This window comes from Pleurodeles waltl, chromosome 7, assembly GCF_031143425.1.
Source record: "Pleurodeles waltl isolate 20211129_DDA chromosome 7, aPleWal1.hap1.20221129, whole genome shotgun sequence".
NCBI lineage: Eukaryota > Metazoa > Chordata > Amphibia > Caudata > Salamandridae > Pleurodeles > Pleurodeles waltl.
In genome coordinates this window covers 1,365,355,949-1,365,383,657 of record NC_090446.1, presented here as the reverse complement: position 1 = coordinate 1,365,383,657, position 27,709 = coordinate 1,365,355,949, and the positions used below count along the sequence as shown (strand labels likewise).

The 27,709-nt window shown below is 46.0% G+C and overlaps 1 protein-coding gene across 1 annotated transcript in view; it reads left to right on the top strand.

Annotated features, from left to right (window-relative positions):
- The window catches only part of LOC138246319 (GTPase KRas-like), an 82,125-nt gene that overhangs the window by 39,205 nt on the left and 15,211 nt on the right, over window positions 1–27,709 (top strand). Inside the window, exons 3-4 of the mRNA XM_069200816.1 lie at window positions 4,453–4,631; window positions 6,343–6,502. Of these exons, the coding sequence (XP_069056917.1) occupies window positions 4,453–4,631; window positions 6,343–6,502 (339 nt within the window). The remainder of the gene's footprint in view (window positions 1–4,452; window positions 4,632–6,342; window positions 6,503–27,709) is intronic.

The following is a 27,709-nucleotide window of genomic DNA, read 5'->3' as shown; positions in this document are numbered from 1 at the left end:
TGCGCCTCATCCAAGCACTGTGGGGGACAGCTGGGGTGATGCTTTCCTGACAGTAATGTGTGTAGCAAATTTAAGGGCAGCCTTGGCATCTGTAAAGTAATAAGGAGTCTTGCGACTGTGAAGCGAGCAGGGGCACCCCATCGGTGAGGGGGGGAAAGCGATCCAAGAGAATGGTGAGCACAGTGAAGACTGGTGAGAGGGCCTCCTCAAACAGCTTGCGGAACATGGACTCTCCTTAATTCTCCATATTATTGATAGCCTTGGACTCCGGGACACCTGGGATCCGAAGGTTATTGTGTTGTGCATATGTAGGAGGTGTTCTAGGGAGATGGTATTGGTGTCATCTGCAACCGACTCATGGTTTTCTAGCTAGTCCAGCCGGTCCCCATGTTTTGGGGGGGTGGGGGGGAAGAGGGTCCTCTGGTGGTGTCTCTTGTTCAGCATGACTACTGTGTCGCTTGCCTTCGAAGGTGAGCTTCAATTGCTGTACATCTTCTTTCCCCATGATTTCCTCGTGACTCGTGTTTGCGGGCCCAATCGCTGGGCCAGAGGCGGTGTTCACAGGGGCCAGTAGTCTTTGAGGGGTAGGGTGGGGGCCTGGCGATGATACTCAGGCAGAAATGGAAAGGGTGTAGGCTGCATAAGACAGCGGCTGTGTCGTAGAGGCCTTGTCAGGGTTTGTTGAGGAGCACGATTCGGTCTGCTTTGGCATGGCTTCCGAGTTGCCAAAGGCACCTACCAAACACATGGGCAGCCTCTGTGCTGTCTCCTGGAGGCTACCATTGCGTTGTGGGCTGCGAGAGAGCCTGCTGTAGCAGGATAGCTGGCGAATGCTGAGTTTGGCCGGCAGAGCCCTCTATTGATCAGCCATTTACTGCATTGCCTGGCTCTGCCTTAATGACCAAATTATTTACCTTGGGTACTACATTATCTGGTAGAGACTCTATCCTGAAGTTCCTTACGTTAAAATATTCTCCAGGCATCGGACTGGATTTGGGAAATCTTGAACAGTACCTCTGCGAGCCAGTAGGTAGTGGCAGTCAGCTCTGTGAAGTGTAGTGCCTGTACAGGCACTACCACAGGGCTCTGACATCTAGCTCTTTATGTGACTGCTCTACTGCTGCTAGCAATGAAGAAAGAAGGTTGGCAGCTTGATGCTATGGCTGACAGAGTGTCACCACTGCTGGCAAAAAGGAAGAACAGTTGTGGAGACCCCCTTTGAGTGAGGAGTAGTTGGTGTACGGAGGATTACCAAAGTGCCTGCAGCTTGCTCACCCTCCTTGGCAATGTGATTGCCACCAAGAAGGCTGTCTAGACTCTTGATCGTCAGGAGTCTGAGATAGCAACTATGTATGGGTTAAAAAATAAACACATTAAGGAGGCTACAACCAAATTAAGGTCCCATTGGGAGCAAAATCAAAGGTTTTGGGTTGGGGTGGCGAAGGATGTTGTAGACATTTTAGAAAATCTTACAACGGGTGACTTGAACAGGAAGGGTTTTTCTGACAACTACAAAAAAGGCTGAGCTGACTGAAAGACTCCCCTTAACTGTGCTAAGAGCAAGGCTCTGTCGGACTAGCCACAAAACAAACACAATTCGAACGATGCTACAGAAGCAGGGTCAACATGTTTTCCTGTGCACCAATCCACAAACTTGCCCAAGCGACAGATGTATACAGTCTTTTGTGGATGGGCACCTGGCTGCCAAGGTGACTTCAGACTTTAAGAGGGAGATTAAAGACTCACCTTTCAATCTCCATGCATTAAGTCGCAGAGTGCCCTGTTTTGGTGCAGATGCCTGCCCTGTTGTTGCAACAGGAGATCCTCCCAAAGGGACAGCCTGATTGGATGACCAGTGCTCATGCCCAGGTGTCTGGGATGCCATACTTTCCATGCCATGCCCGGAGCCACAAGAATGACTTGGGCCTAGTCGGTCATGATCTTTTTCAGAGCTCTGGCAGGAGTGGTATTGGCAGAAAAGCATGCAGGAGTCCTGAGCCCCACTGGAGACGAAACGTGTCTTGAGTGAGAGCTGCCTTGGAAACTCAGACACACAAGTGCTGACATATGAGCGTTTTCGGTGGCAGCGAAACCAAGGTTCTCCTCATTCTTGGAAGAGATCTCTCACCATCTCTGGATGAAGACTCTGTGACATCAACAGCTGAGGTTGTCTGCCGAAGTGTTCTGTGACACCGCCATGTGTTGCAAGACCAGGAAAATGTCCTGACATTTCAGCCTTAATGGGCAGAGGCACAGAGCCTCCTGGCACAGGGATCACAACCCTATCCCACCCCACCAGTCATATTTGTTGCAGTACCACATGGTAGTGGTGTTGTCAGTAAAGATTTGAAACCGTGTCAACTTGATTTAGGGGAGAAAGGCTTTCAATGCCAACAAATCGATGTGAAGATGACTCTGCCAGCGACCAGAGTCCTCTGATCTCCACCGCTCCTGTATGGCTGCCCCACCCCAGGAGCGATGCATCTGTCACCGCTGTGAGATCTGGGTTGGGAAGGAAGAGGGGCCTGCTGCTGACCCGGTCAAGGTTTGTTGGCCACCAATGTAATGTTAGCACATCTCCCTAGGAAGGTAGAAAGCTGTCTCTGGGTCAGACTCCTTGTATAACTGTTAGTGGCACAGGACATTGAAGGCAACTAGGTGGCAACTTTCGAAAGTTGCACAGCGTTCCTAGTTACATTATTTTCCACTTGAGAATCAAGTTTGGCTTCATGCAACTAGTTGGTTGCTGCCTGGTAGTATCCCATCTCCGGCAGCAGTGCCTGAATTCTTGTCTTCACATACCCCATAGCACATATTGAGCTCCAGGAATACGGAGAGGAGGGTGTTTAGAGGTTAAGGGAGCGAGTTTCGTATCTTGTCGGTTCATGATGGTACGGTGGTCTTGATCAGACTCTACAGCTTGTCACCAGCAAAACTGTAGTAAAGAGTCTAGGACTCCAAGATGAAGGTATAACAATTGAGAGATTTAATCAGCAAGACGTAGAGGAAAACCAGCACCCAACGCACGCAGGTAAGACAGAAACATGAATGCATTCCAACTGACAACGCCTCAATTAAATATCCTCAACATTCTCTAAATCCACATGGTTGCTAAGGTAGCAAGATCAGCAAACTGATCTGCAATGTGGAAGCGAACACTACAAACATTTCAATTCTGAGCACAAGTTTACAGGAAAAAATACTACTTGTTCCGATAAGACTTAAACATTTATTTTATTGCGATGCCCAGAAAGTGTTATTTATTATTTTATTTTTGTTTGTTTGTTTTTGCTGCACATGCCCCTTTAAGAAGGTTCTTGTTTGCAGTCTGGTGCCTTTGAGGGGCAGCAGAAAAAGCAGTATTTTTAAAAAGGCGATAGCATAGACCTATTAAGCGCTGCCCATTTTAGAACATAGGTTATAGTGACGTTACAGGTGGCTCGGACAGCCCTAGGAGGGTGAGAGCTAGCTAAAGGAAATAAACTTAAGCTAGAAAGCATTTCAGTAGGGGAATTGTCTGCTGCCTTCACTTGTCTGACTGCCCTTCCTTTCCATCCCAGAGTGTTGACCTGAGCCGCACACAGTTCTTATTAGTGATAATGTAAATCGCAGAGCAGCATTCCAAGAATCCAGGGTGCTCCCTGCCTGAACAGTTCTTAAACTTCACTGTCAAGACGTTACTTGGGTTAAAAAAAAAAATCTGTTGAGAATCTGGTGGTGATCCAGCGGATTATCATCAAAATTATCTAAATAGTCTTTTTGATATGAATGGCTAAGTTATCTTTGGTAACTCACCAACTCAATTTACCATCATTCTGGTTCTTGTGGTGCATTCTATCTTGCTCACTACCTCTTTAATGCAAGCATTGTAGATTCTATTTCCTATCATTTTTCTTGGTGTGAATAATAACCGTAAATCTTGAACTCATATGCACTTTCCGATGTGGTGTTGCTGTTTAGCATGACACATGCTCATGCCACTCACATGTTCTACCTTTTTGCGGCTTTGTGAAGTCGGACCTTCACTATCCTGATTTTTGCCCCTGCCCTTTGGTATTGTATCCATTATGCTCCTCTTCCATATTAGTCTGCTAGTGGTTTCTTGAAACAGTGTCTGGAGTGTGCAGTATGTGAGATAATACCCACCGGTGCAGTGTATTATTCTGTGATTTGTGGAAGACGTGGAGATAGAGATATACATTCCTCTGAACTTGTTCTACTTTTTTATGTCCTTTTCCCCCGTTTTAAAAGATGTATTTGTGTAGGTTGCCTACCTCAGATGGCCTAGGGTGTTTTTTCATGTCCTCCATACTTGTCTTTTTGTTCCTTTACCAGAACTGTTTGGATTTTGCAGCCATTTTAAAAACCTAAACCAGCTGTGTAATCCTGTATAGTGGCATGTGCTTTTCTGCTCTATGTAACATGCTAGTGCTTTCCCCCCCCTCCCCACAGGACTCCTACAGAAAGCAGGTGGTGATTGATGGAGAGACCTGCCTCCTGGACATCTTGGACACAGCAGGTCAAGAAGAGTACAGTGCCATGAGGGATCAGTACATGCGTACAGGAGAAGGCTTCTTATGTGTCTTTGCCATCAATAACTCCAAGTCTTTTGAAGATGTCCATCACTACAGGTCAAAACACTCAACTTTTCTGCATGTTAGTTGCACCCTTAGAGTAATGTACAAGGCTGAGCAGTACGTGGCGCCTCACACACCTCTCCCCTATAATGCCACGGCCATGAAGATAATTCATTTTGCCTGTGAATAAAATGCCTTTCTACCATAGTGGCAAATGCACGATAATGGTAGCGTTATCCTAAATGTGCCATCAGCTTTGCACATTTGAACTGTTAAGTTTATGCCAGTGAAAATGAGAAAAGATAAGCTACCATGCCTGATATTTGATGTGGCAATCTTCTAATGGATGAAGGGCTTAATCCAGAACGAAGAAAGATTATCAGTGCCAGGCTGCCTTAGATAAATGTGGCTAGGTCTGTCTTTGAATCATGTTGTCTTTGCGCTAGGGTTTGACACTATAAATGAAATATTCATCAGTAGCACCCTTGATCGCATGACCTCTTTTTATAATGGCCTTCACTTCATGATATCTCATTCCCTCTCCTTGCATCAAAAGGCAGACTAAGCAGCTCCATATTTAAAGGGTGTTTCCCAGTCCCCCCCCCCCCCCCTCCCCCCACACACACACAAATTTATTTATTCAGATTTTGCAAATGGTACGGCACATACAATTCTAGAAAAAATAATCATCAGGTTATCTGCCTGACACACAATTAGAAAGTTAAGTAAGAACATTTGCAACTTAGTGTTGACTCCTCTCTCTTCAGGAGAGATAAGTGTTGTCTAGCGTGTATATCCCTCCTCCACCTGAGTGAAGGATTGGTGCAGAAAAAAGAAGAGGGGGTGGTAGGATGGGGGGGGGGGGGGAGGGCAGAATATTGGGGGGGGGGGGAGGAGGGGGGCAGGGGAGTTACAAGCACACGGGCTAGGGAAGCACCACACATTTATGTCCATTTACGCACCTCTTTTAGACTCTGTGCTTGAGTCCCTGAAGAGGGAGACTGAGGCTGCGGAAATGCGTCTGCGGGCTCCATCACATCACATTTTCCAATCTCTCAACAGTCCCATTCATGTGCATGCATACCGCACCACATTTTACTCACTTATCCAACCGTTACTAACCATCAGTCTGTTTCTTAGTTTTAAACGGTAAGGGCCCTACTTTGTGGAAAAACATGGGTACGGGGTACTCCATATAAGAGCAGCTTCCTGCACAAGTTCTTCTATGCCTTCACGTTGTCTTCTGTCTCAGGTTTCCGTCCTCTTTCTGTAGATAACTTTGGTTCTTCACATAGGTGTCACTAAAACAGTTCATGCCGACATTTGTATTTTATTGTAAATTCCATTGAACGCCTGTAAAAATTACTCCTTTTGAGGCAAAGCTTGCCAGATGGTAGGTATGCTGTGATCAAGGGTACTGCTTTGCTAAGTGCATACGCAACATTAATGGCTGTATGCAGACTACTGCCATCTTTGCTATTATTTTGTGCCTAGCTTTATGCCTTATGTTGTCCCCTAGAACCAAACAAGTCATTGCGCAGATGAATTTGATCAGCATCTTGATTTCATTTTGACTTGCTGCTGACTTTGGGTATAGGAATCTTTGTGTTTTTTTCCTCTCAGTTTCACAATTTTGGAGGCCTTTTTCAGTTTTTCCAAGCCAGTCTTTGCATACTGTTAATTTCTGACTCCTGTAACATATAATCTTTGTACATTGCATCAGAGAATGTCTTGAAACATTTGTGGTCTCAATTCCTTTCTTCAGGGAGCAGATCAATCGAGTGAAGGACTCTGATGATGTCCCAATGGTATTAGTGGGCAACAAGTGTGACCTGCCTTCAAGGACTGTTGACACAAAACAGGCACAGGAGCTGGCAAAGAGCTATGGAATTCCCTTCATTGAGACCTCTGCCAAAACAAGACAAGTGGGTAGTATATACTGGAACTGCAGTACTTAATGGGCATGGTCACTAGTGCGTTTATGGTTAAAAGTGTAGAGCTCTTTGGTGTGTTCCATGAATTTTTAGACTCTGTGTGTATATATACAACTTTGTTATTTGTTACATCAGTATTTCCTAACCTGTGGTCCGGGGACCCTGGGGGGAGCGGTAGAATTAGTAGGTCTGTGAAGCCTCCCCCAGGGGGTCCGTGACTAATGAACATTTTATACTTTTTTACAGATTTGGTCCCCAGCATTCAGTAATGATCACTGGTGGGTACCTGGATTCCAATAATGATTCAGTGGGGGTCACTGGGTTCTAGTATTGATAAAGCGGGGGTCCACAGAAGTCAAAAGGTTAGGAACCGCTGGTCTACATGTAACATCCATACCGGGTTTGAAACTAATACCCTGCATGTACGTCTGAATAGTAATAAACTCCTTTAAAGATCTGCAATATGGTGTACTGCATGTTTTATGTTTAGAATGATCCATGCCCTTTTCCTCCACCTTAATAAAAAGGTGCACTCCCTCAAATGTGTTTACCATACTGCATTTGTGGTGCTGTAAAATACTAACTAGCTTGAAACTATCAACACCTACTTTTCTTTTACCCTGCTTGCTTTGCTCTGTTTACTTTTTTGGCAGATCATATCTGGTTGTTTAAAAAAACATAAATGATGGGCGTAATACTGTGAGAAGTTGGGTTACTGGTTGGGTTGGTTAGTTGGGTTACTCAGTTGGGTTACTCATAAGCAACTAAAATTCCTGTCGCGATGAAAAACAAGCACACCTTAAATTAGTCTGTGCTTAACCCTCTGGTAGCTCGACACAAAAGCACTCTGGCTTAATTTAGAGGCAATGTTGAAAGTATTTATGCAGCATGCAAACGCTAATAAAGTGAAAAGCCAAGAAAAAAAATCTCACATTACTTTAGAAAAATACAGCAAACTTTTAATAAATTGACACCAAAACTACAAAAATCCAATTGGTAGAACCGGATATATGCAGTTTTAGAGGCTTAAGTAGAAATAACTGCATAAAAGCACAAAGCACCACTTGGTTATCTGGTAGCTCTAGACCTGGACAAAGCCACAAGTTCAGGCCAACCACGATGGAGTGTGGGCCAGATACAGAGACATGGACCAGATACCAAGATCAAGTTAGGCCCCCTAAACAGAGTAATTTAAATCCTGGTGCAGATTTCAGCGTCCCGGAGTTGAGTATCAAGGATGCATTGTGCATAAGCCATTCTGAATAGCGGGGGTGGGGTTCTAGGCGGGGGGGGTGGGGGGGTTGGATTGGATGTGTTCCACAACAGTGGTTCTGGTGCGGAGCTGGAAGGAGAGATGCATCTGTTCTGCCCAAAAGACCACTGGCAAATCACCTTCAGGTCCAATTCCAAGGGTCCAGGACTGGGGTGGTAACACTTGGGGGCACTACACTCAGCAGGCACCGTGCTGGGTTCAAGGTGATTGGAGCCTTTTTCTGTCTGAGGCTCTGTTGAGGAGGCCAGCCAACTAGCCCTTGGAGTTACTTTGGTCCTGGGTTCAAGATGCAGGTCCAGCCCTAACTTGGGCAGAAGAGTAGCAGTCGTCTTCCGAGTCTTCGACAGGTGCAGATATGTAACTGGTGCCCACTTTGTAGGGGGTAGGACTGTAGAGGTGTGAATCGCATGTTTGGCGGAGGCCCCACAGTCATAGTTGGTGGCGGGGGGAGAGGGGGCGGCGGGTCCCGCACTCATGGAGGATCTCCATGCTGCATTTACCCACTGCAGAGGTTCCACCACAAGTGCGGGGCCTCCACCAATAGTGCGGAGGCCCTTTGTGAATCAAGCCATTAAAGTTTCTCTCACTTCAGAGGAGTCTGGAACTATCTGCCCTGGTCTTGGCTGGTGTTTGGGCACCTAGTACTACTACTGTGAACCCCTTTGAGTGTGCTGAGGCAGAGCTTGTGTTATGTGAAATTATGGCAGGTGACAACTCTGACCCTTTTCAAATCAAGTGGCCCATCCTGCCAACACCTATTCTTCCTTTGTTTCACTGTCTGGGAGTAATACAAAAAGATCAACTGCCAGCTACAGCTAGTCATGTGACCCAGGGTACAGGCTGCAGGCACCAAATGGTTGGGGTATGAGAATTGTGACTTAAAACCTTCTTTAATGGTAAAGTTGGTATTTGTTACAATTCTTTAGACACCAGATTACATTCCTACCTGTTCCCAACTGAAAGTTATTGAATATTAACCCTTTGTATGCCATGGACATAATGGTTACATCCGTGGCAGTGCCTCTCAGGCGCCACAGACGTAACCATTACGTCCGTGTAACCCCCCCCACCTTCACCCCACCGGCGTCTGACTATCACGTGCTGACCTTATATGATTAGGCCGATCTGCCCCTGGGCAGAAACCTCTAGACACCAGGGATAGATAGATATTTTATGTTCGATGGCATCTGTCGCTGTAGATACGCATGTTTTGCATAGCTCGCCATCTGGTGTTGGGTCGGAGTGTTACAAGTTGTTTTTCTTCGAAGAAGTCTTTCGAGTCACGGGACCGAGTGACTCCTCCTTTTGTCTCCATTGCGCATGGGCGTCGACTCCATCTTCGATTGTTTTTTTTCCGCCATCGGGTTCGGACGTGTTCCTGTCGCTCCGAGTTTCGGAACGGAAAAACAGCTAAATTTCGGAAGATTTTCGTCGGTATTGTTGCGTTCGGGATCGGCGTAGTTAGAATCAACACCGCATCGAAGAGCTCCGGAGCCCTTCGGGGTAGTTTTCGATTCCCCCGTCGGGGCCTGCTCGGCCCGACCGCGTGTAGAAGAACGCCGATGGAACGGACCCCGTTCCGTTTCTGTCCCAAATGCCACAACAAATACCCCTATACAGACCAACACTTGGTCTGTAACCTGTGCCTGTCACCTGAGCACAGTGAAGACACTTGCGAGGCCTGTCGTGCGTTCCGGTCCCGAAAAACACTCCGAGACCGTCGAGCCAGAAGACTTCAAATGGCGTCCACGCCGACAGCCCACCGAGAGTTCGAGATACAAGAAGAGGAAGAAACCTTTTCGATACACGAATCGGACTCCGAGGAATTCGACGATCCACGAACTGTGAGTAAGACGTCGAAAACCACTCATAAGAAGATTGTCAAGGCCCAGGGGACGCCACTGCCACCAGGCCATGGCTCCACCCATAAATTCGGTGACCGACCGTCGGCACCGAAAAAGGCCCAAACAGTGCCGAGACCGTCCGACTCCGGTCGAGACACCGGCACGCAGCCTTCTCGGGACCGAGAAAGTGCTGGAGACATACATCGACACCGAGATAGCGGTGTAGACACGGCTCGACGCCGAGACCGCGGCACCGACGAAGATCGACGCCGAGATGTTTCGACTCCGAAAAAGAAAAAAGTCACCTCGGAGCCGAAAAAAGATGCAGACAGGGTTTTGGTGCCAAAACAATCTGCAACCGACCCAGTTTCAGGCTCTTATACAGAAGAGCAATCAATGACCTCCCAAATGCGAAAGCATAGGTTTGAGGAAGACCTGCAATCCACCGATGTAGACCATACGCAGAAACGTATTTTTATACAGCAGGGGACAGGAAAGATCAGCACCCTTCCCCCTATTAGGAGAAAGAGAAGGCTGGAATTTCAAACTGACCAAACACCACAAACAAAAATGGTGAAAAAGGTTACTCCGCCACCCTCTCCTCCACCTATAATTCACGTCTCACCAGCACAAACTCCATCACATTCCCCGGCTCACACCACCATGGGCCAAGGTGACCAGGATCAGGACGCATGGGACTTATACGACGCCCCTGTGTCAGATAACAGTCTGGAGGCATACCCTACAAAGCCATCACCACCAGAAGACAGTACTGCATATTCTCAGGTGGTGGCTAGAGCAGCACAATTCCACAATGTAAGCCTCCACTCAGAACAAGTCGAGGATGACTTTCTATTCAACACCCTCTCTGCCACCCACAGCTCCTACCAAAGCCTGCCTATGCTCCCTGGTATGCTTCGGCACGCAAAAGACATCTTTAAGGATCCGGTCAAAAGTAGGGCAATCACACCAAGGGTGGAAAAAAAGTATAAAGCGCCTCCTACAGACCCTATTTTCATCACTACACAGCTGCCACCAGATTCTGTCGTTGTAGGAGCAGCTAGGAAAAGGGCCAACTCCCACACATCTGGGGATGCACCACCCCCAGATAAGGAAAGCCGCAAGTTCGATGCAGCTGGAAAGAGTCGCAGCACAATCTGCAAACCAGTGGCGCATCGCTAACTCTCAGGCACTACTTGCGCGCTATGACAGAGCCCATTGGGATGAGATGCAACATCTCATTGAACATCTACCCAAAGACCTACAAAAGAGGGCAAAGCAAGTGGTTGAGGAAGGACAGAACATTTCAAACAACCAGATACGCTCCTCCATGGATGCAGCAGACACAGCTGCAAGAACAATAAATACATCTGTGACCATCAGAAGGCATGCATGGCTACGAACGTCTGGGTTTAAACCAGAGATTCAGCAGGCAGTTCTCAATATGCCATTCAACGAAAAGGAACTGTTCGGTCCAGAAGTGGACACGGCGATTGAGAAACTTAAAAAAGACACGGACACTGCTAAAGCCATGGGCGCACTCTACTCCCCGCAGAGCAGAGGAAATTACAGCACCTTCCGCAAAACACCCTTTAGAGGGGGGTTTTGGGGTCAGGCCACACAAGCCAGGACCTCACAGGCAACAACATCCAGTTACCAGGGACAGTACAGGGGAGGCTTTCGGGGCCAATATAGAGTAGGGCAATTCCCTAGGAATAGGGGAAAATTTCAAAGCCCCAAAACCCCTACAACTAAGCAGTGACTCACATGTCACTCACCCCCTCCACACAACACCAGTGGGGGGAAGAATAGGTCATTATTACAAAGCATGGGAGGAAATCACTACAGACACTTGGGTTCTAGCAATTATCCAAAATGGTTATTGCATAGAATTTCTACAATTCCCTCCAAACATACCACCGAGAGCACAAAATTTATCAAAACATCATTCCGAGCTCCTGGAGATAGAAGTCCAAGCACTATTGCAAAAGAATGCAATCGAGTTAGTACCAAACACACAAATAAACACAGGAGTTTATTCACTGTACTTCTTAATACCAAAGAAGGACAAAACGCTAAGACCAATCCTAGACCTAAGAATACTAAACACATACACCAAATCAGACCACGTTAACATGGTCACACTACAAGAAGTGTTACCATTGCTGAAACTACACGACTACATGACAACATTAGACCTCAAAGACGCGTATTTCCATATACCAATACATCCATCGCACAGGAAATACCTAAGGTTTGTATTCAAAGGAATACACTACCAATTCAAGGTACTGCCTTTCGGTTTAACAACCGCACCAAGAGTCTTTACCAAATGTCTAGCAGTAGTCGCTGCACACATCAGAAGGCAGCAAATACATGTATTCCCGTATCTAGACGACTGGCTAATCAAGACCCATTCGTTAATAACGTGCTCACACCACACAAATCAAATCATACAAACTAGGGTTCACAGTCAACTTCGCAAAATCCAACATTCTGCCATGCAAGGTACAACAATACCTAGGAGCCATAATAAACACAACAATAGGAGTAGCCACTCCAAGTCCACAAAGAATTCAAAATTTCAACAACATCATACAACGCATGTATCCAACACAAAGAATACAAGCAAAGATGATATTAAAACTCCTAGGCATGATGTCTTCATGCATAGCCATTGTCCCAAACGCAAGACTGCACATGAGGCCCTTACAACAGTGCCTAGCATCACAGTGGTCACAAGCACAGGGTCACCTTATAGATCTGGTGTTAATAGACCGCCAAACTTACCTCTCGCTTCTATGGTGGAACAATATAAATGTAAACAAAGGGCGGCCTTTCCAAGACCCAGTGCCCACAATACGTAATAACAGATGCTTCCATGACAGGGTGGGGAGCACACCTCGATCAATACAGCATACAAGGACAATGGAACGTACATCAAACAAAACTGCATATAAATCACCTAGAACTGCTAGCAGTTTTTCAAGCACTAAAGGCTTTTCAACCAATAATAGTTCACAAATACATTCTCGTCAAAACAGACATGACAACAATGTATTATCTAAACAAACAAGGGGGAACGCACTCCACGCAATTGAGCCTGCTGGCACAAAAGATATGGCGTTGGGCAATTCACAACAAAATTCGCCTAATAGCACAATTTATCCCAGGGATTCGGAATCAACTCGCAGACAATCTCTCGAGATCACCAACAGGTCCACGAATGGGAAATTCACCCCCAAATTCTGAACACTTACTTCACGCTCTGGGGAACACCTCAAATAGACTTGTTTGCGACAAAAGAGAACGCAAAATGCCAAAACTTCGCATCCAGATACCCACACAGGCAGTCCCACGGCAATGCCCTATGGATGAACTGGTCAGGGATATTTGCCTACGCTTTTCCTCCTCTCCCTCTCCTTCCTTATCTGGTAAACAAACTCAGTCAAATCAAACTCATATTAATAGCACCAACTTGGGCAAGGCAACCCTGGTACACAACGCTGCTAGACCGATCAGTAGTACCCCACATCAAACTGCCCAACAGGCCGGATCTGTTAACACAACACAACCAAAGGATCAGACACCCAGATCCAGCATCGCTGAATCTAGCAATCTGGCTCCTGAAATCCTAGAATTCGGACACTTACAACTTACCCAAGAATGTATGGAAGTCATAAAGCAAGCCAGAAGGCCATCCACCAGGCACTGCTATGCCAGTAAATGGAAGAGGTTTGTTTGCTACTGCCATATTAATCAAATCCAACCATTACACGCAACCCCAAAACATGTAGTGGGTTACTTGCTTCACTTAGAAAAATCTAACCTAGCTTTCTCTTCCATTAAAATACACCTTGCAGCAATATCTGCATACCTGCAGCCTACCTATTCAACTTCCCTATATAGGATACCAGTCATTAAAGCATTCATGGAGGGCCTTAAAAGAATTATTCCACCAAGAACACCACCTGTTCCTTCATGGAACCTAAATGTTGTCTTAACTAGACTTATGGGTCCACCTTTTGAACCCATGCACTCCTGCGAAATACAGTTCCTAACATGGAAGGTTGCATTTCTCATCGCCATTACCTCTCTAAGAAGAGTAAGCGAGATTCAGGCGTTTACAATACAAGAACCTTTTATACAACTACACAAAAATAAGGTCGTCCTAAGGACTAATCCTAAATTTCTACCAAAAGTTATTTCACCGTTCCATCTAAATCAAACAGTGGAACTTCCAGTGTTCTTCCCACAGCCAGATTCCGTAGCTGAGAGGGCACTACATACTTTAGATGTCAAAAGAGCATTAATGTATTACATTGACAGAACAAAGACCATCAGGAAAACTAAACAGCTATTTATTGCATTCCAAAAACCTCATGCAGGAAACCCAATATCAAAACAAGGTATAGCCAGATGGATAGTTAAATGCATCCAAATCTGCTACCTTAAAGCTAAACGACAACTGCCCATTACACCAAGGGCACACTCAACCAGAAAGAAAGGTGCTACCATGGCCTTTCTAGGAAACATCCCAATGCAAGAAATATGTAAGGCAGCCACATGGTCTACGCCTCACACATTCACCAAGCACTACTGTGTAGACGTTATCCGCACAACAAGCCACAGTAGGTCAAGCCATATTAAGAACATTGTTTCAGACTACTCCCACTCCTACAGGCTGAGCCACCGCTTTGGGGAGATAACTGCTTACTAGTCTATGCAAAACATGCGTATCTACAGCGACAGATGCCATCGAACTGAAAATGTCACTTACCCAGTGTACATCTGTTCGTGGCATCAGTCGCTGTAGATTCGCATGTGCCCACCCGCCTCCCCGGGAGCCTGTAGCAGTTCGGAAGGTACCTTCAACTATTTGTATATATATTATTTTAACCTTAAATAGGTACATACTTAGTCACTCCATTGCATGGCCACTATTACTACAATACAACTCCTACCTCACCCTCTGCGGGGAAAAACAATCGAAGATGGAGTCGACGCCCATGCGCAATGGAGACAAAAGGAGGAGTCACTCGGTCCCGTGACTCGAAAGACTTCTTTGAAGAAAAACAACTTGTAACACTCCGACCCAACACCAGATGGCGAGCTATGCAAAACATGCGAATCTACAGCGACTGATGCCACGAACAGATGTACACTGGGTAAGTGACATTTTCATTACTTTGTTTTTATGTATGGGGAGCGACCCTTTAGGAAAAGGACGCTCCCCTGGGGGCAAATTGTATTTAGGCCATTTCTGCCCCCCTTGGGCGTGCAGAAAGTCTACTAGATGCCATGGAATAAAAAATAAAAAAAAATAGTGGGGTGGTGGCTACCAACCAGTATAGGCTTGGTTATGCCCCCAATCCAATGGAAGGGGGTAACGGTCTTTCAGCTCTCCTCCGCACACTAAAACATCTTATCCCACGGCAAGCAAGAGGACATTTGGTTATTTTGGGTTTTGGTTTCTCATTTGGGCCATGAGAGCTTGGTAACTCTCAAAATCGTCCCACTTGGAATGGTGAGGGCTGCACCTTTTTTGCCTTTTGGGGCGCTGCCATGTTGGAAAATCCACAAGACCTAGACACATCTGAAAACTAAACATCTGGTTGATTCCAGGGGATGGTGTGCTTCACATGCACCCCGCACCATTTTCTTACCCACAATGCCCTGCAAACCTCCAACTTTGCTGGAAATCACACATTTTTCCCACATTTTTGTGATGGAACCTTCCGGAATCTGCAGGAATCCACAAAATTCCTACCGCCCAATATTGTCTCCTATACCGATAAAAATTCTGCTGCACTTGTCAGCCTAAAAAAGTTTTTTTTTTTTTTTTTTTTTGTTGTTTTTTTTTCCCAACTGCCCTTTTGGACCCGCTTTGGTCCCCCCTCAATTTCGACATGTTTTTGCCACTTCCCTGTCACAGGCACATGGCCCACATAGGATGTTGGCTCTGTATATACTATCTCAAAGTGAGAGATAGTGTGCACAGAGTCCAAGGGGTCGCCTTAGTGGTTGATAGTGGCACAATTAGATAATTCTAATGCTCTATTTTGTGTTAGTGTGGTCGAGCAGTAGGGTTATCAGAGGGTAGTGTTAAGCATTTGTTGTACACACACTCAAAGACTTAACTCCATGCCAATAGGTTTTTATGTAGAAAAATATCTATTCTTAGTTTATTTTAGAACTTCAAGATTTGAAGTAAATACATAAAATGCAAGGTACTCCACACAGGTGAGTAAGGAATTTTGAATTAGCGCAGTAAGAAATGGCAATAAGCTATTTTAAAAGTGGACACAGTGCAAAAAATCAACAGTTTCTAGGGGAGGTAAATAAGGTTTAAGTTTCTGAGGTAAGTAAAGCACTTATACAGTCTGTCTCCTGGGCATAGGCAGCCCACAGTTGGGGGTTCAAGGCAACCCCAAAGTCACCACACCAGCAACTTGGGGCCAGTCGGGTGCAGAGGTCAAAGGAGGGCCCAAAACACATAAGCACCTATGGAGAACAGGGGTGCTCGGGTTCCAGTCTGCCAACAGGAAAGTACCTGTGTCTTCGGGGGCAGACTAGGGGGGTTTATATCACGGGGGGACACAAATAGGCACAAAAAAACACACCCTCAGCGGCACAGGGGCAGCCGGGTGCATTGTGCTTAGTAGGCATCAGGGTTTGCTATTGAAATCAATGGAGGGAACGGGGGGGATGGGTGCGTGTTACTCTAGCAATGTAGGCAGGGCACAGGGGGGGGGGCTTCTCGGGCCAGCCCCGACTGGGCTAGGCAGAATGTCACCTGATGGTCACTCCTGCACTGGAGTTCGGTTCCTTTTGGTCCTGGGGGCTGCGGGTGCAGTGCTTGGTCCAGGTGTTGGGTTCTTTGTTCCAGGCAGTCGCGGTCAGGGGGAGCCTCTGGATCCTCTCTGCAGGCGTCACTGTGGGAGTGCAGGGGGGGTCGTCTCCGGTTACTCACGAGGTCGCAGTCACCTGGGAGTCCTCTCTGCAGTGTTGGTTCTCTGGAGCTCGAGCCGGGGGCGTAGGGTGAAGTCTTGCGCTTCCAACGGGAAGAGTGAGTTCTTTAAAAGTTGGTTCAAAGTTGCAACAATGTTGCTGTAGGTGAACAGTGCTGCTGTGTAAGGAAATGCCTCCTTGGCATGGTTACCCCCTGACTTTTTGCCTTTGCTGATGCTATGTTTTGAATTGAAAGTGTGCTGAGGCCTGCTAACCAGGCCCCAGCACCAGTGTTCTTTCCCTAGCCTGTACTTTTGTATCCACAATTGGCACACCCTGGCATCCAGGTAAGTCCCTTGTAACTGGTACCAAGGGCCCTGATGCCAGGGAAGGTCTCTAAGGGCTGCAGCATGTCTTATGCCACCCTGGGGACCCCTCACTCAGCACAGACACACTGCTTGCCAGCTTGTGTGTGCTGGTGTGAACAAAATGAGTAAGTCGACATGGCACTCCCCTCAGGGTGCCATGCCAGCCTCTCACTGCCTATGCAAGTATAGATAAGTCACCCCTCTAGCAGGCCTTACAGCCCTAAGGCAGGGTGCACTATACCATAGGTGAGGGCACCAGTGCATGAGCACTGCCCCTACAGTGTCTAAGCCAAACCTTAGACATTGGAAGTGCAGGGTAGCCATAAGAGTATATGGTCTGGGAGTTTGTCAAACACGAACTCCACAGCACCATAATGGCTACACTGAAAACTGGGAAGTTTGGTATCAAACTTCTCAGCACAATAAATGCACACTGATGTCAGTGAAATTTATTGTAAAATAAACCCCAGAGGGCACCTTAGAGGTGCCCCCTGAAACCTTAACCGACTATCTGTGTAGGCTGACTGGTTCCAGCAGCCTGCCACAACCGAGACCTGTTGCTGGCCCCATGGGGAGAGTGCCTTTGTCACTCTGAGGCCAGTAACAAAGCCTGCACTGGGTGGAGATGCTAACACCTCCCCCAGGCAGGAGCTGTAACACCTGGCGGTGAGCCTCAAAGGCTCACCCCCTTTGTTCCAGCACCACAGGGCACTCCAGCTAGTGGAGTTGCCCGCCCCCTCCGGCTACGGCCCCACTTTTGGCGGCAAGGCCGGGGGAAATAATGAGAATAACAAGGAGTCGTCACTGGCCAGTCAGGACAGCCCCTAAGGTGTCCTGAGCTGAAGTGACTCTAACTTTTAGAAATCCTCCATCTTGCAGATGGAGGATTCCCCCAATAGGGATAGGATTGTGACTTGGCATTTGAGGGGGAAAAGGCCTGGCAGCGAAGGGGTTAAATGGAATAAAGCACCCAAGTGTTATCCCATGGGAGACGCAGGTCTTGCAGTAGTGAAAAATAAATTTAGTTTTTTTTTTTTCTTCACTACCAGGACATGTAAAACTTGAATGTACATGCCCAATGTTTTAAATTCACTGTACCAGTTTGGGGCATAGCGTAGGGTTACTTAAATGTATTAAAAGGAAGGTGTTGTCCTGGTAAAATGTTTATTTTGCTAGGTCAAAATGGCAGTTTAAAAACTGCAAAAACAGGCCGCAATGGTAGGCCTGACGCACGTTCGACAATGCTACTTAAGAGAGTGGTGCTATTAGTGCTTGAAACCTATTAGTAACATTTAATTTACAGGACCTGGGTACATGCAGTACCAATTTACTAGGGACTTACAAGTAAATTAAGTGTGCCAATTGGGAATAATACAATTTCACGATGTGGGGAAGACCACTCTAAAGGCTGAAGGATCTAACAATTATCGGTTTATGCAAGGAGGGCACCAAATGTGTGTATGGTGCTTTGGTACCCAGGGCTTTGGGGCACCAGTGGTTCCCCATGGCTGCAGCATGTATTGTGCCACCCATGGGAGCCCTTGCAAAATATGTCTACAGGCCTGCCATTGCCGCATGCGTGAAAAAGTGCATGCACCCTTTCACTACAGGTCACTGCATCCGGTCACTGTAAGTCACCCCTGTGGTAGGCCCTCCTAGCCCAGAGGACAAGGTGCAGGTACCTGTGTGTGAGGACACCCCTGCATGAGCAGAGGTGCCACATACAGACTTCAGCTCCATTACACTGGACTTCATAAGTGTGGGAAAGCCATTTTACCTGTGTGCTGTGTCCATCTACATAATGGTAACTCCGAACCTGGGCATGTTTGGTATTAAACATGTCGGAATCATACCCAATACTGATGCTATTATTGGTTGTATGATTCCAAGCACCCTCGGGGCTCCTTGGAGGACCCTCAACATTGCTCTACCAGTCTTCTGGGGTTTTCCGGGTAGCCTGCGCTGCTGCCATCCCTCAGACAGGTTTCTGCCCTCCTGCTGTTTCTCCAGCTCAGGCAGAGGAGGGCAGAACAAAGGATTTGTGTGATGTGAGTGAGGACTCCTTAAGCTCCTGTGCTGCACTGCTGCCTTTCTTCGTCCACCGTCGACCTGGTCCTGCATCCACAGAAGGGTGGGTAGTGGCTCCTGCCACAACCGGACACTCCATCACAAACTGGACATGGTCCCCTTCCTTTGCAGGTCCTCTTCTGTCAGGATCCACCTTTGGCTTCTTCCAGTCTTGGTTGGGTCTTGCATAATCACTTTCTAAAGTTCTCCTGGTGATTTTGGGGAAAACTCCTGGTCTCCTGGTTGCTGCGGGTCACTCTGGTACTCGCCTCTTGTGGTTCCTAGTTCCTCCAGCTCCCTTCTACTGATTCCACGTCTTTGGGTGGGGGACTGCCTTTCACATTCCACTTTTTTAGTATACAGTTTGGCCCTCCCCCTAGGGCCCTCACTATTTGCTATTGCTTTTACCAGTGCTTTTTGTTTTCTATGCTATTTACTGATGGCTAATGTGTGTATAATATTGTTTACATACCTCCAGTTGGGGGATTGCCTATTCAGTATTCTAGTATTTGGGTTACTATTATAAAGTACCTTTATTTTTGTAACACTGTGTGGTTCTTTCCTGTGTGTCAGTGCTGTGTGATTAAAGTGGTATTGCATAAGCTTTGCATGTCTCCTAGATAAGTCTTGGCTGCTCATCTACAGCTATCTCTAGAGAACCCTAGCTTCCTAGACATTGCCTACACTTCACTAATAGGGAATACCTGGACCTGGTATAAGGTGATAATACCATAGATGTTCACCACACACCAGGCCAGCTTCCTTTATTGCTTACGAGTGTTGGCTGCCAAGACTGGAAGCAGGCCAGGCCCTATGGCCAACCCCCACTACACATGGCCGAAGGCCGTGCAGGGTTGGGTGGGTTATTGTGGTTGTGACCAGGACCTGTGGACCATTCCCACACTATGCACGGCCACAGGCTGTGCGCAGTGCTGGGTTGAGTGGTTATTGGGGTTGGCTGCACAGCCACGCACAGCCATAGGCCGTGTGCGCCAGTAGGTGAATTAACGTATAGTAATTAAAATAGCTTTACGTTAAATACACTGAAAGACAGGTTACAGGGACATTTTAGTTAGGCTCAATTTTCACACGTACAAAGGCATATAAATTCAACAGTTATAGTTAGCGCACAAGTTATAATTACTTGAGATAACTAAGGTAACTAGAACTCGCGCCCTCACCATGCACTGCTACTTCCCCCACAAATTATGGCACTCATGACACCTTTGATAGCATCATTCATAATACCAGCGTAATATTTGCAGTAGCATTTTTACTAAAAACTGCATGGCAGGGGCGCAAGTTAGTTACCTTTTCCCGTAACCTTTGTTTTTTTGGTTATTTTTTTGTTGTTGTTTTATTTTTTTATTTTTGTTGAGTGTGTGTGTGTGTGTGTATATATATGTGTGTGTGTGTGTGTATATATATATATATATCAAGAGAAAGTGTTCCATGTGGAGCTTCTCATTCAAACCATATTCAAATAGATGTAAACAAAAAAGTTAGAAAAAGTATACTTCAAAGTAAATACTTAATATGACTGAGAAATTTAAGTGTACTCAACCTAATTCCTTTTTTTTCGAAAGTAGGATAGCGCACTTAGACTTATATTAGAATGGCGTCTACTAAACAAATGTATTGCCATGCAAGAGTGCAGAATGCCTACTTTGTAGAACATATTAGGGATGATGCAAAGTGACGTCCTCAGTACAACAGACCTGAGAAGTGCATATACACGTGTTCTTACATTAGAAGCTCAAAAACTACCTTTTTGAATGTAATTGGTTTAAAGCATAGCCATTTCAAAGGTTTGTCCTTCAGGATAAGATCGGCATAAAGCATATTTGTGAGTCTTGCTGTGGTTGTAGCACATCTGAGGAGGGACAGAATGAATGTATTCCCTGCCTGGATTATGAGCTGGTAAAGGAGAAAACTCACAATTCTTGCCTAAATAGTACTCAAAGTAAACTTAATGTTCGATGGCATGTGTGGCTGTAGATACACATGCTTTTGCATAAGCCCGCCATGTAGTGTTGGGTCCGGAGTGTTACAAGTTGTTTTTGTTCAAATAATCTTTTTACGGATTGAGTGAGTTAGATTGTTTTCTCTCCATCGGGTTCAGACGTGTTCCTTTTACTCTAGTATTTCCTTGTCTCAGTGTATTCCGAACTGTCTTTCTTTCAGTGACTGTATTGTACTTTGATCGGGTTTTCTATATATATATTTTGTGGTCAGTCTGTATTTCCGCACCAGGAGCCGGTTCACCGCCCTTCGGGGCGCCTGTACCAGTCTCTGGCTGACTCCTACAGGTGGTGCCTGACTATGCAGGGCTAATGGAACGGACTGCATTTTGGTTCTGTCCTTGAGGCTGCTCGAAATTGACCCATACCGACCAACATCTGGTGTGTAATTTTGTGTCTCTCTCTGGACCACAACCATCACAGTTGCGACGCCTGCCATTCCTTTTGATCCAATTAGACACTCCAAAACTGAAGAGCTAGTCTGTTTCGAGATGGTATCCAAAACACCAGATGACGGTGGGATGGTCTTCGGAGGGGTCAATCCAGGGTGGACAATAGGGTAGAATCACCTGGGGACTAGTTCTAGTCAGTTGGGCCACCTGGACAAGGGCTGTGGGCGTCGGGTGCAGAGTGGGCAGGACTCGTGAATCGGGGGCGGTTCTGGAGTGCTTTGTTGGTGTTTCTTTCTGGACAGGGTCACTATCCACGGGAGATCTTGGTCCTCTGGGGTGCAGGCAGTCCTCTTGAGGCTTTTAAGAGGTTGCTGGTCCTGCAGGATTAATTGCCTTTTGCCTTTTGGTTGCAGGGTTTCAGAAGCTGGAGACAGGCCTATAGGGTTGGGACCAAGTCAGTTGTCACAAGGTGCAAAGGTGGAGTGAATGTGCTTGGTGAGGGGTACTCCAGGGTGGCATAATACATGCTGCAGTCCTTGGGGGACATTCCCTGGCTACAGAGCCCTTAGTACAATGAGTACCTTTTACAAGAGGCTTAACTATGTGCCGTGGTGTGCCAGTTGTGACAGTGTAGCAAATCTAAACTTTTTGTAGCATTGTCCACACCTCATAAAGGGAACCCAATATAAAAAAATGGTATAACCAGATGGATCATCAAACGTATTCAAACTTGCTACACTAAAGCTAAATAAGTTACCGGTTACCCATATGGCACATTTCACCACCAAAAAGGGTGCTTCTATGGCTTTTCTCTGCAACATCCCAATAGCAGACATATGTAAAGCTGCTACTTGGTCTACACCACATACATTTACTTTACACTAATGTGTAAATATTCCAGCATGCCAACAAGCCAATGTTGGCCAAGCTGTGCTCAGAACACTTTTTCAAGCAACTCCAACTCCCAGAGGCTAGCCACCCCTTATTTGGAGTTACTGCTTTACAGTGTATGTAAGGCATGTGTATCTACAGCCACACATGCCATCGAACGGAAAATGTCACTTACCCACTACACATCTGTTCGTGACATGTAGTGTTGTCGATAGACATGTGCCCTCCCCAGACGCTGGCGGCCGTTGTAGTTGCATTATCATATAAATATTGTACTTATGTAAATTCATTGCATGGTTATTGCTTTTTCTTTACTCTCTCTACACTCCTTACCTCACCCGCCTACGAGAAAATAGTCTAATAGACTCAATGCCCATGCGCAGTAGTACCACCGGGAGGAGGAGTCACTTGATCCCATGATTTGAAAAGATTCTTCGAGCAAAAACAAATTGTAACACTCCGGACCCAAAACTAGATGGCGGACCTATGCAAAGCATGTGAGTCTACAGTACTACATGCCACGAATGGATGTCTACTGAGCAATTAACATTTTCCATTTTTATGCCATTTGGATTGAATTCTGTTCTTGCAAAGGAAAATTGCTGCTCCCCTACCCCCACCCCTCCAACACACACACACACACACACACACACATTATTTCCAAGAAGTACTTTGAGTGAATGAAGTGATGAATGTTGCGAATAAAGGCACCTTGCGTTTACATATTACCCAGTGCCCATCTGCGTATGCAAAACTTGCTAGAAGGCTTCACAACCAAAAGTCACGGAACACTGGGTGTGAGCCACAAAGGCCTGGGGATGTCTGTCAGTTGCCCTGCCAGCAGTTCAGCACCAAGACCAGGTACCCTGGCCGCCTTCACCATAACTAAATGTAGATAGTGCACTGGGCCTACTAACATCATACCCAAGTCTTTTCCATCCTTCTAAAGAGTGAAGCCCAAAAAGATCCTGAATGTAGGTCCCACAGACAATATGAAATAATTAATGATGGTACTATAGTAATGAATAATTAACTATATAATGATTGAGTAGTGGTACAACAAGTAGTTTCCCTGGTCCTACGTGGGAGGCAAAATGGTGCCAACCACAAATTCCAGGCTCCTTATAAACTCAAAGCTAAAAAAGAAAAGGGTATAGGACAGATGTCCAGTTTCTTCTTGGCGACCCAAGGATGACTGCTTATTCCCACTCTGCCATCCATGGTATGTTTGATACTTTTGTATCATGACTGTGAAAGGCAGAAATGAGATATGAATGATGGTCCGAGATTTTAAGTTGATGTGTGTGAGTTCAAATGATTGTGACTGTAGCTGCTTTGCAATTGTAGCTGTGCAGTGGTTTCTTTTGTGGGAAGGTATTTGGTATTTTGTTACAGTCCGACAATGAGGACCTAATTGTTTGGTTTGTTATGATGATAGCACCTCATGACCATAACATTTTCTGTATATGCCAGTGTATGGTAGTACTTTTGGGCATTGTACCATGTTGTCCCATGTGTTTGATTTTAGTAATTGGATTGTGTCCATGTGTGAGTAAAACCTGTGATTCCGAGTCTTTGAAAGTGTGTAATCTGGAGTTGTAACTGTGCAAGCCTGTTTAATGTTGATAATGTAGAGTGGAAGAGAGATGTTGAGCCGAAAGTCGTACCTTAATTTGTGACTGGCATTTGTGTTTTTTTTTATTTTTATTTATATATATATATACATATATATATGTATATAATTTTATTTTTTATGAATAGGCTGTAACCACTACTGCTAGGTCAGGTGTCCTCTACTCTCCTTTAACTTTAGTATTTTTCTGAGAAAGCAAAATTGGGTTTCGCTTGCTGGAATCAAATGTTACCTATGGTTTACTTACGTTTCATAGGAGGTGAATATTGTCTACAGTACAAAATCTCAAAAAACAAGTGTCCACCAACCGAAGTCATTTGTTAACCATAACACCCACCACTGCCATTCCATCTTCATAACCTCCTAGATTTATTTTACACAGGCTTAGGATTCTAGTAAGCTTAACAATCAATCAATAGATTTGTAGTGGAATACTTGTCACCTGTGAGGGTATCCAGGTGCTGCAGGATCCAGTTGATTAGCCAGGTCTTCAGGGACTTTCTGAACTCTAGAAGAGATGGGGACCTCTGTAGATGAAAGTGTAGCTTGTTCCATGTCTTCGCTGCTAGGTAGGAGAATGAGTGATGTTTGCCTCTCCTACCTCGGATGCATAGATGTGAGAAAGGGCAGGGGAGCAGAGTTGTCTAGTGGGCTGATGGAAGTTCAGGTGGTGATTCAAGAAGGCAGGTCCGCATTTGTGTAGGGCCTTACTGGCATCTTTTCTTTACAGGGATCCAGTAGAGTTCCCTGTGGTGGGGAGGGGGTGGGGGAGGTTAATCTAGGCAGATCCAGGATGAGTCTGGCTGCAGAGTTCTATATGGTCTGTAGCTGTCAGAGGAGGTGAGTTGCGTAGTGTGCGTTGCTGTAGTCCGGTCGGCTGGTGATGAGGGCTTGGTTGATGGTGCATCTGGAACTTTAGGGCAGCCATTTGAGTATTTTATGAAGCATGCAAGAGATGCATAAGCTGGAGTTGACCTGAGTCATCATGGTTCGCTGGTTGTCCAGAATGATGCCTTGGTTACTAGCAAAGTGTTAACAATCACACTTGGTAAAATATACATCTTCAAACACAGTTGTCATTTCAACACTACAGACCTGTTCCCCTCAGTGCCTGACTGCATGTAAAACTATTATCTTGACTTCAGTTTTTTTTTGTCCAGGCTTGACGGTAATCTCATGGATGTCCAAAGATTTAGGCCTGTCTTTGAAAATGGGAGGCTCTGGACTTGTCCTTTGACCTGGATGGGTTCACTTTTGAAACAGTACATAAGACTGTGGTGGCAGCATACTTGGTTTTGTGAATTTTGAGTGTGACCAGACCTTGATCTGTGATAATGAGTATGTGGCCTACTGACCTCATGTGTAAAGTTCCTTTGTGTGAGACCCAGAACCTTGTGCTGACCTCTCGTGCTTGTCGAATGCGCGTTTGTGTACAGTACTGCTGGTCTACATGTAGAGTGTCTGTCTTAAAGCCAGTGGGATCTATTTAGATGTCCCTAGATTAGCAGGGCCTTCCTTTTTTAAACAAATTCCATTATCTCCAAATGGCATGCTAAGACACAGATGACATCTTTAAAGACCCTATTAGGGGTGGAGGGCTTATACTTTTTTTTTTGGCCTCCCTGGGGTTATAACGCCCAGGGTAGACAAAAAAAATTTAAGCCCTCCACGTCTGATCCTGTCCACATCAGGGCAAATTACCACCAGGCTTGCATGTCAGTACCACTGCTCACAAGCGTACCAACTTGCAAGCCAGTGGAGATGCCCCACTGCCTGACCAAATTGAAGCGTATGAATGTAGCTGGGAAGAGGGTTGTGGCACAATCTGCCAGTCATTCGCGTATTGCCAATTCAATGGGACTTCTTGCTTGTTATGATCATGCACACTGGGATAAAATGGATCTGCTCCATTATCTCCCAGAGGAACACAAAAAAGAGGACAGGAACTTGTTGATGAAGGCCAGCTCATGTCAAATACCTTAATACACTGTCTCTTAGACACTACTAACACTGCCACTAGGGGTATAGCTGCCGACCCTGCAGCTAGGTTTATCAACACCAGCATCTTTCACAGGGGCCATGCATGGCTGCTGATTTCTGGTTTCAAACCAGAGGTGCAACAAAAATCCTCAATATACGCTTTTTGATACCGAACATCTGTTCGGTCTCCAAGTAGACCAAACATTAGGAAAACATTTTTTTTTAAAAAGATACAGACAGCAAAACCTACTCCCTGTGGCTCCTTTCGCAGCACAAACTATTGTGGAGGTTCCAGGCTGACCTCTTTCTCTGTATCCTAGCACCATGATTGGGGTTAACAAACCTCCCCAAAAGGTTACATCAGAGGCTCCTATAGGGGGAAACAATGCCAAAGGCAGAGGTAAGGGTACTTCCCCACACGTAACAGCCATCACCAAGCAAGGACTTCCCTCTTCTACCCCAACCATATAACTCCTGTCGGAGGTCATTTACAGGATTTCTTACCCACCTGACAAACCATGACATCAGACTAGTGGGCATTATCCAACATGGCTATTGTCTGAAGCTCATTACCACTCCTCCCAACAATTCACCTTGCACTCACAAGCCATCACTGGAGCATCAAGCATTACTCAAACAGTAAGTCCAAGCTCCTCTTCAGGGTGACTGCTGCACCCCTGGTATTTACCAAATACCTAGCGGTGGTGGCACCCTATTACGCAGGTAATAAATTCATGTATTTCCATATCTGGACGATTGGTTTATCAAAGCAAACATTCATAAGCCATGTCAACAACACACTAGAGTTACAATAGATCTGCTCCCATCGCTTAGGGTTCAGCATCAGTATCACAGAATCTCACCTGTAACCATTGCATGTTCAACCATATCTATGGGCTATTCTAAACATCCAAATAGGATTAGCCTGTCCCAATTCTGTAAGAATCCATAGGTTCCAAGTGCTGTTACCCCAATTTCAAACAAATCAACAGCTCACAGTGAGTACACTCGTGTGTTTCCTAGGTATGAGGGCCTCCTGCATTGCCATAGTACCCCATGCATGATTGCATGTGCGTCCGTTACAGGAATTCCCACGTCAACCGTGGTCTTAGTCTCTGGGTCAGTTAGAAGATGTAGTGTTGGTAGACCGCAGCACTCATCAGTCTCTGCAGTGGTTGAACACCAGCAATCTATTACAAAGGTGGCCTTTCCTCAACCCTGTTCCCCACATCACTGTCAACAGACCCATCACTCACGGGATGGGTGCACAATTGCAAAATCTTCCAATACTGGGTCTCTGGGACACCAAACACCAGGGTCTCCACATCAACTACCTTGACCTTCAAGCTGTTCACCTAGCATTGAAAGCATTCCTACTTCATCTGATTGACAAGGTTGTCCTAGTCCATACAAAAAAATATCACAGCCATGTGTTATCTACGAAAACAGGGGTGGTGGTGGGGTGGGTGGGGGCGTAAGCGGAGGGGGGACCACACGCTCCCCACAATTATCTCACCTATCTCAAACAATTTGGAGATGAGCTTTACATCACAACATTCACCTGTTAGCGGAATACCTTCCTAGTACAGACAACGATTCTGCAGACCACCTCAGCATGATGCAACATCAAGTCCATGAATGGACGCTCCACCCCAAGTCCCCCTCTCAGGCTTTCACAGATGAGGGGTCCACCAAATAGATCTCTTTGGAACTGCAGACAACGCCAAATGCCCATACTTCGCATCTAGGTTCCCACACCACCTATTCAAGGGCACAAG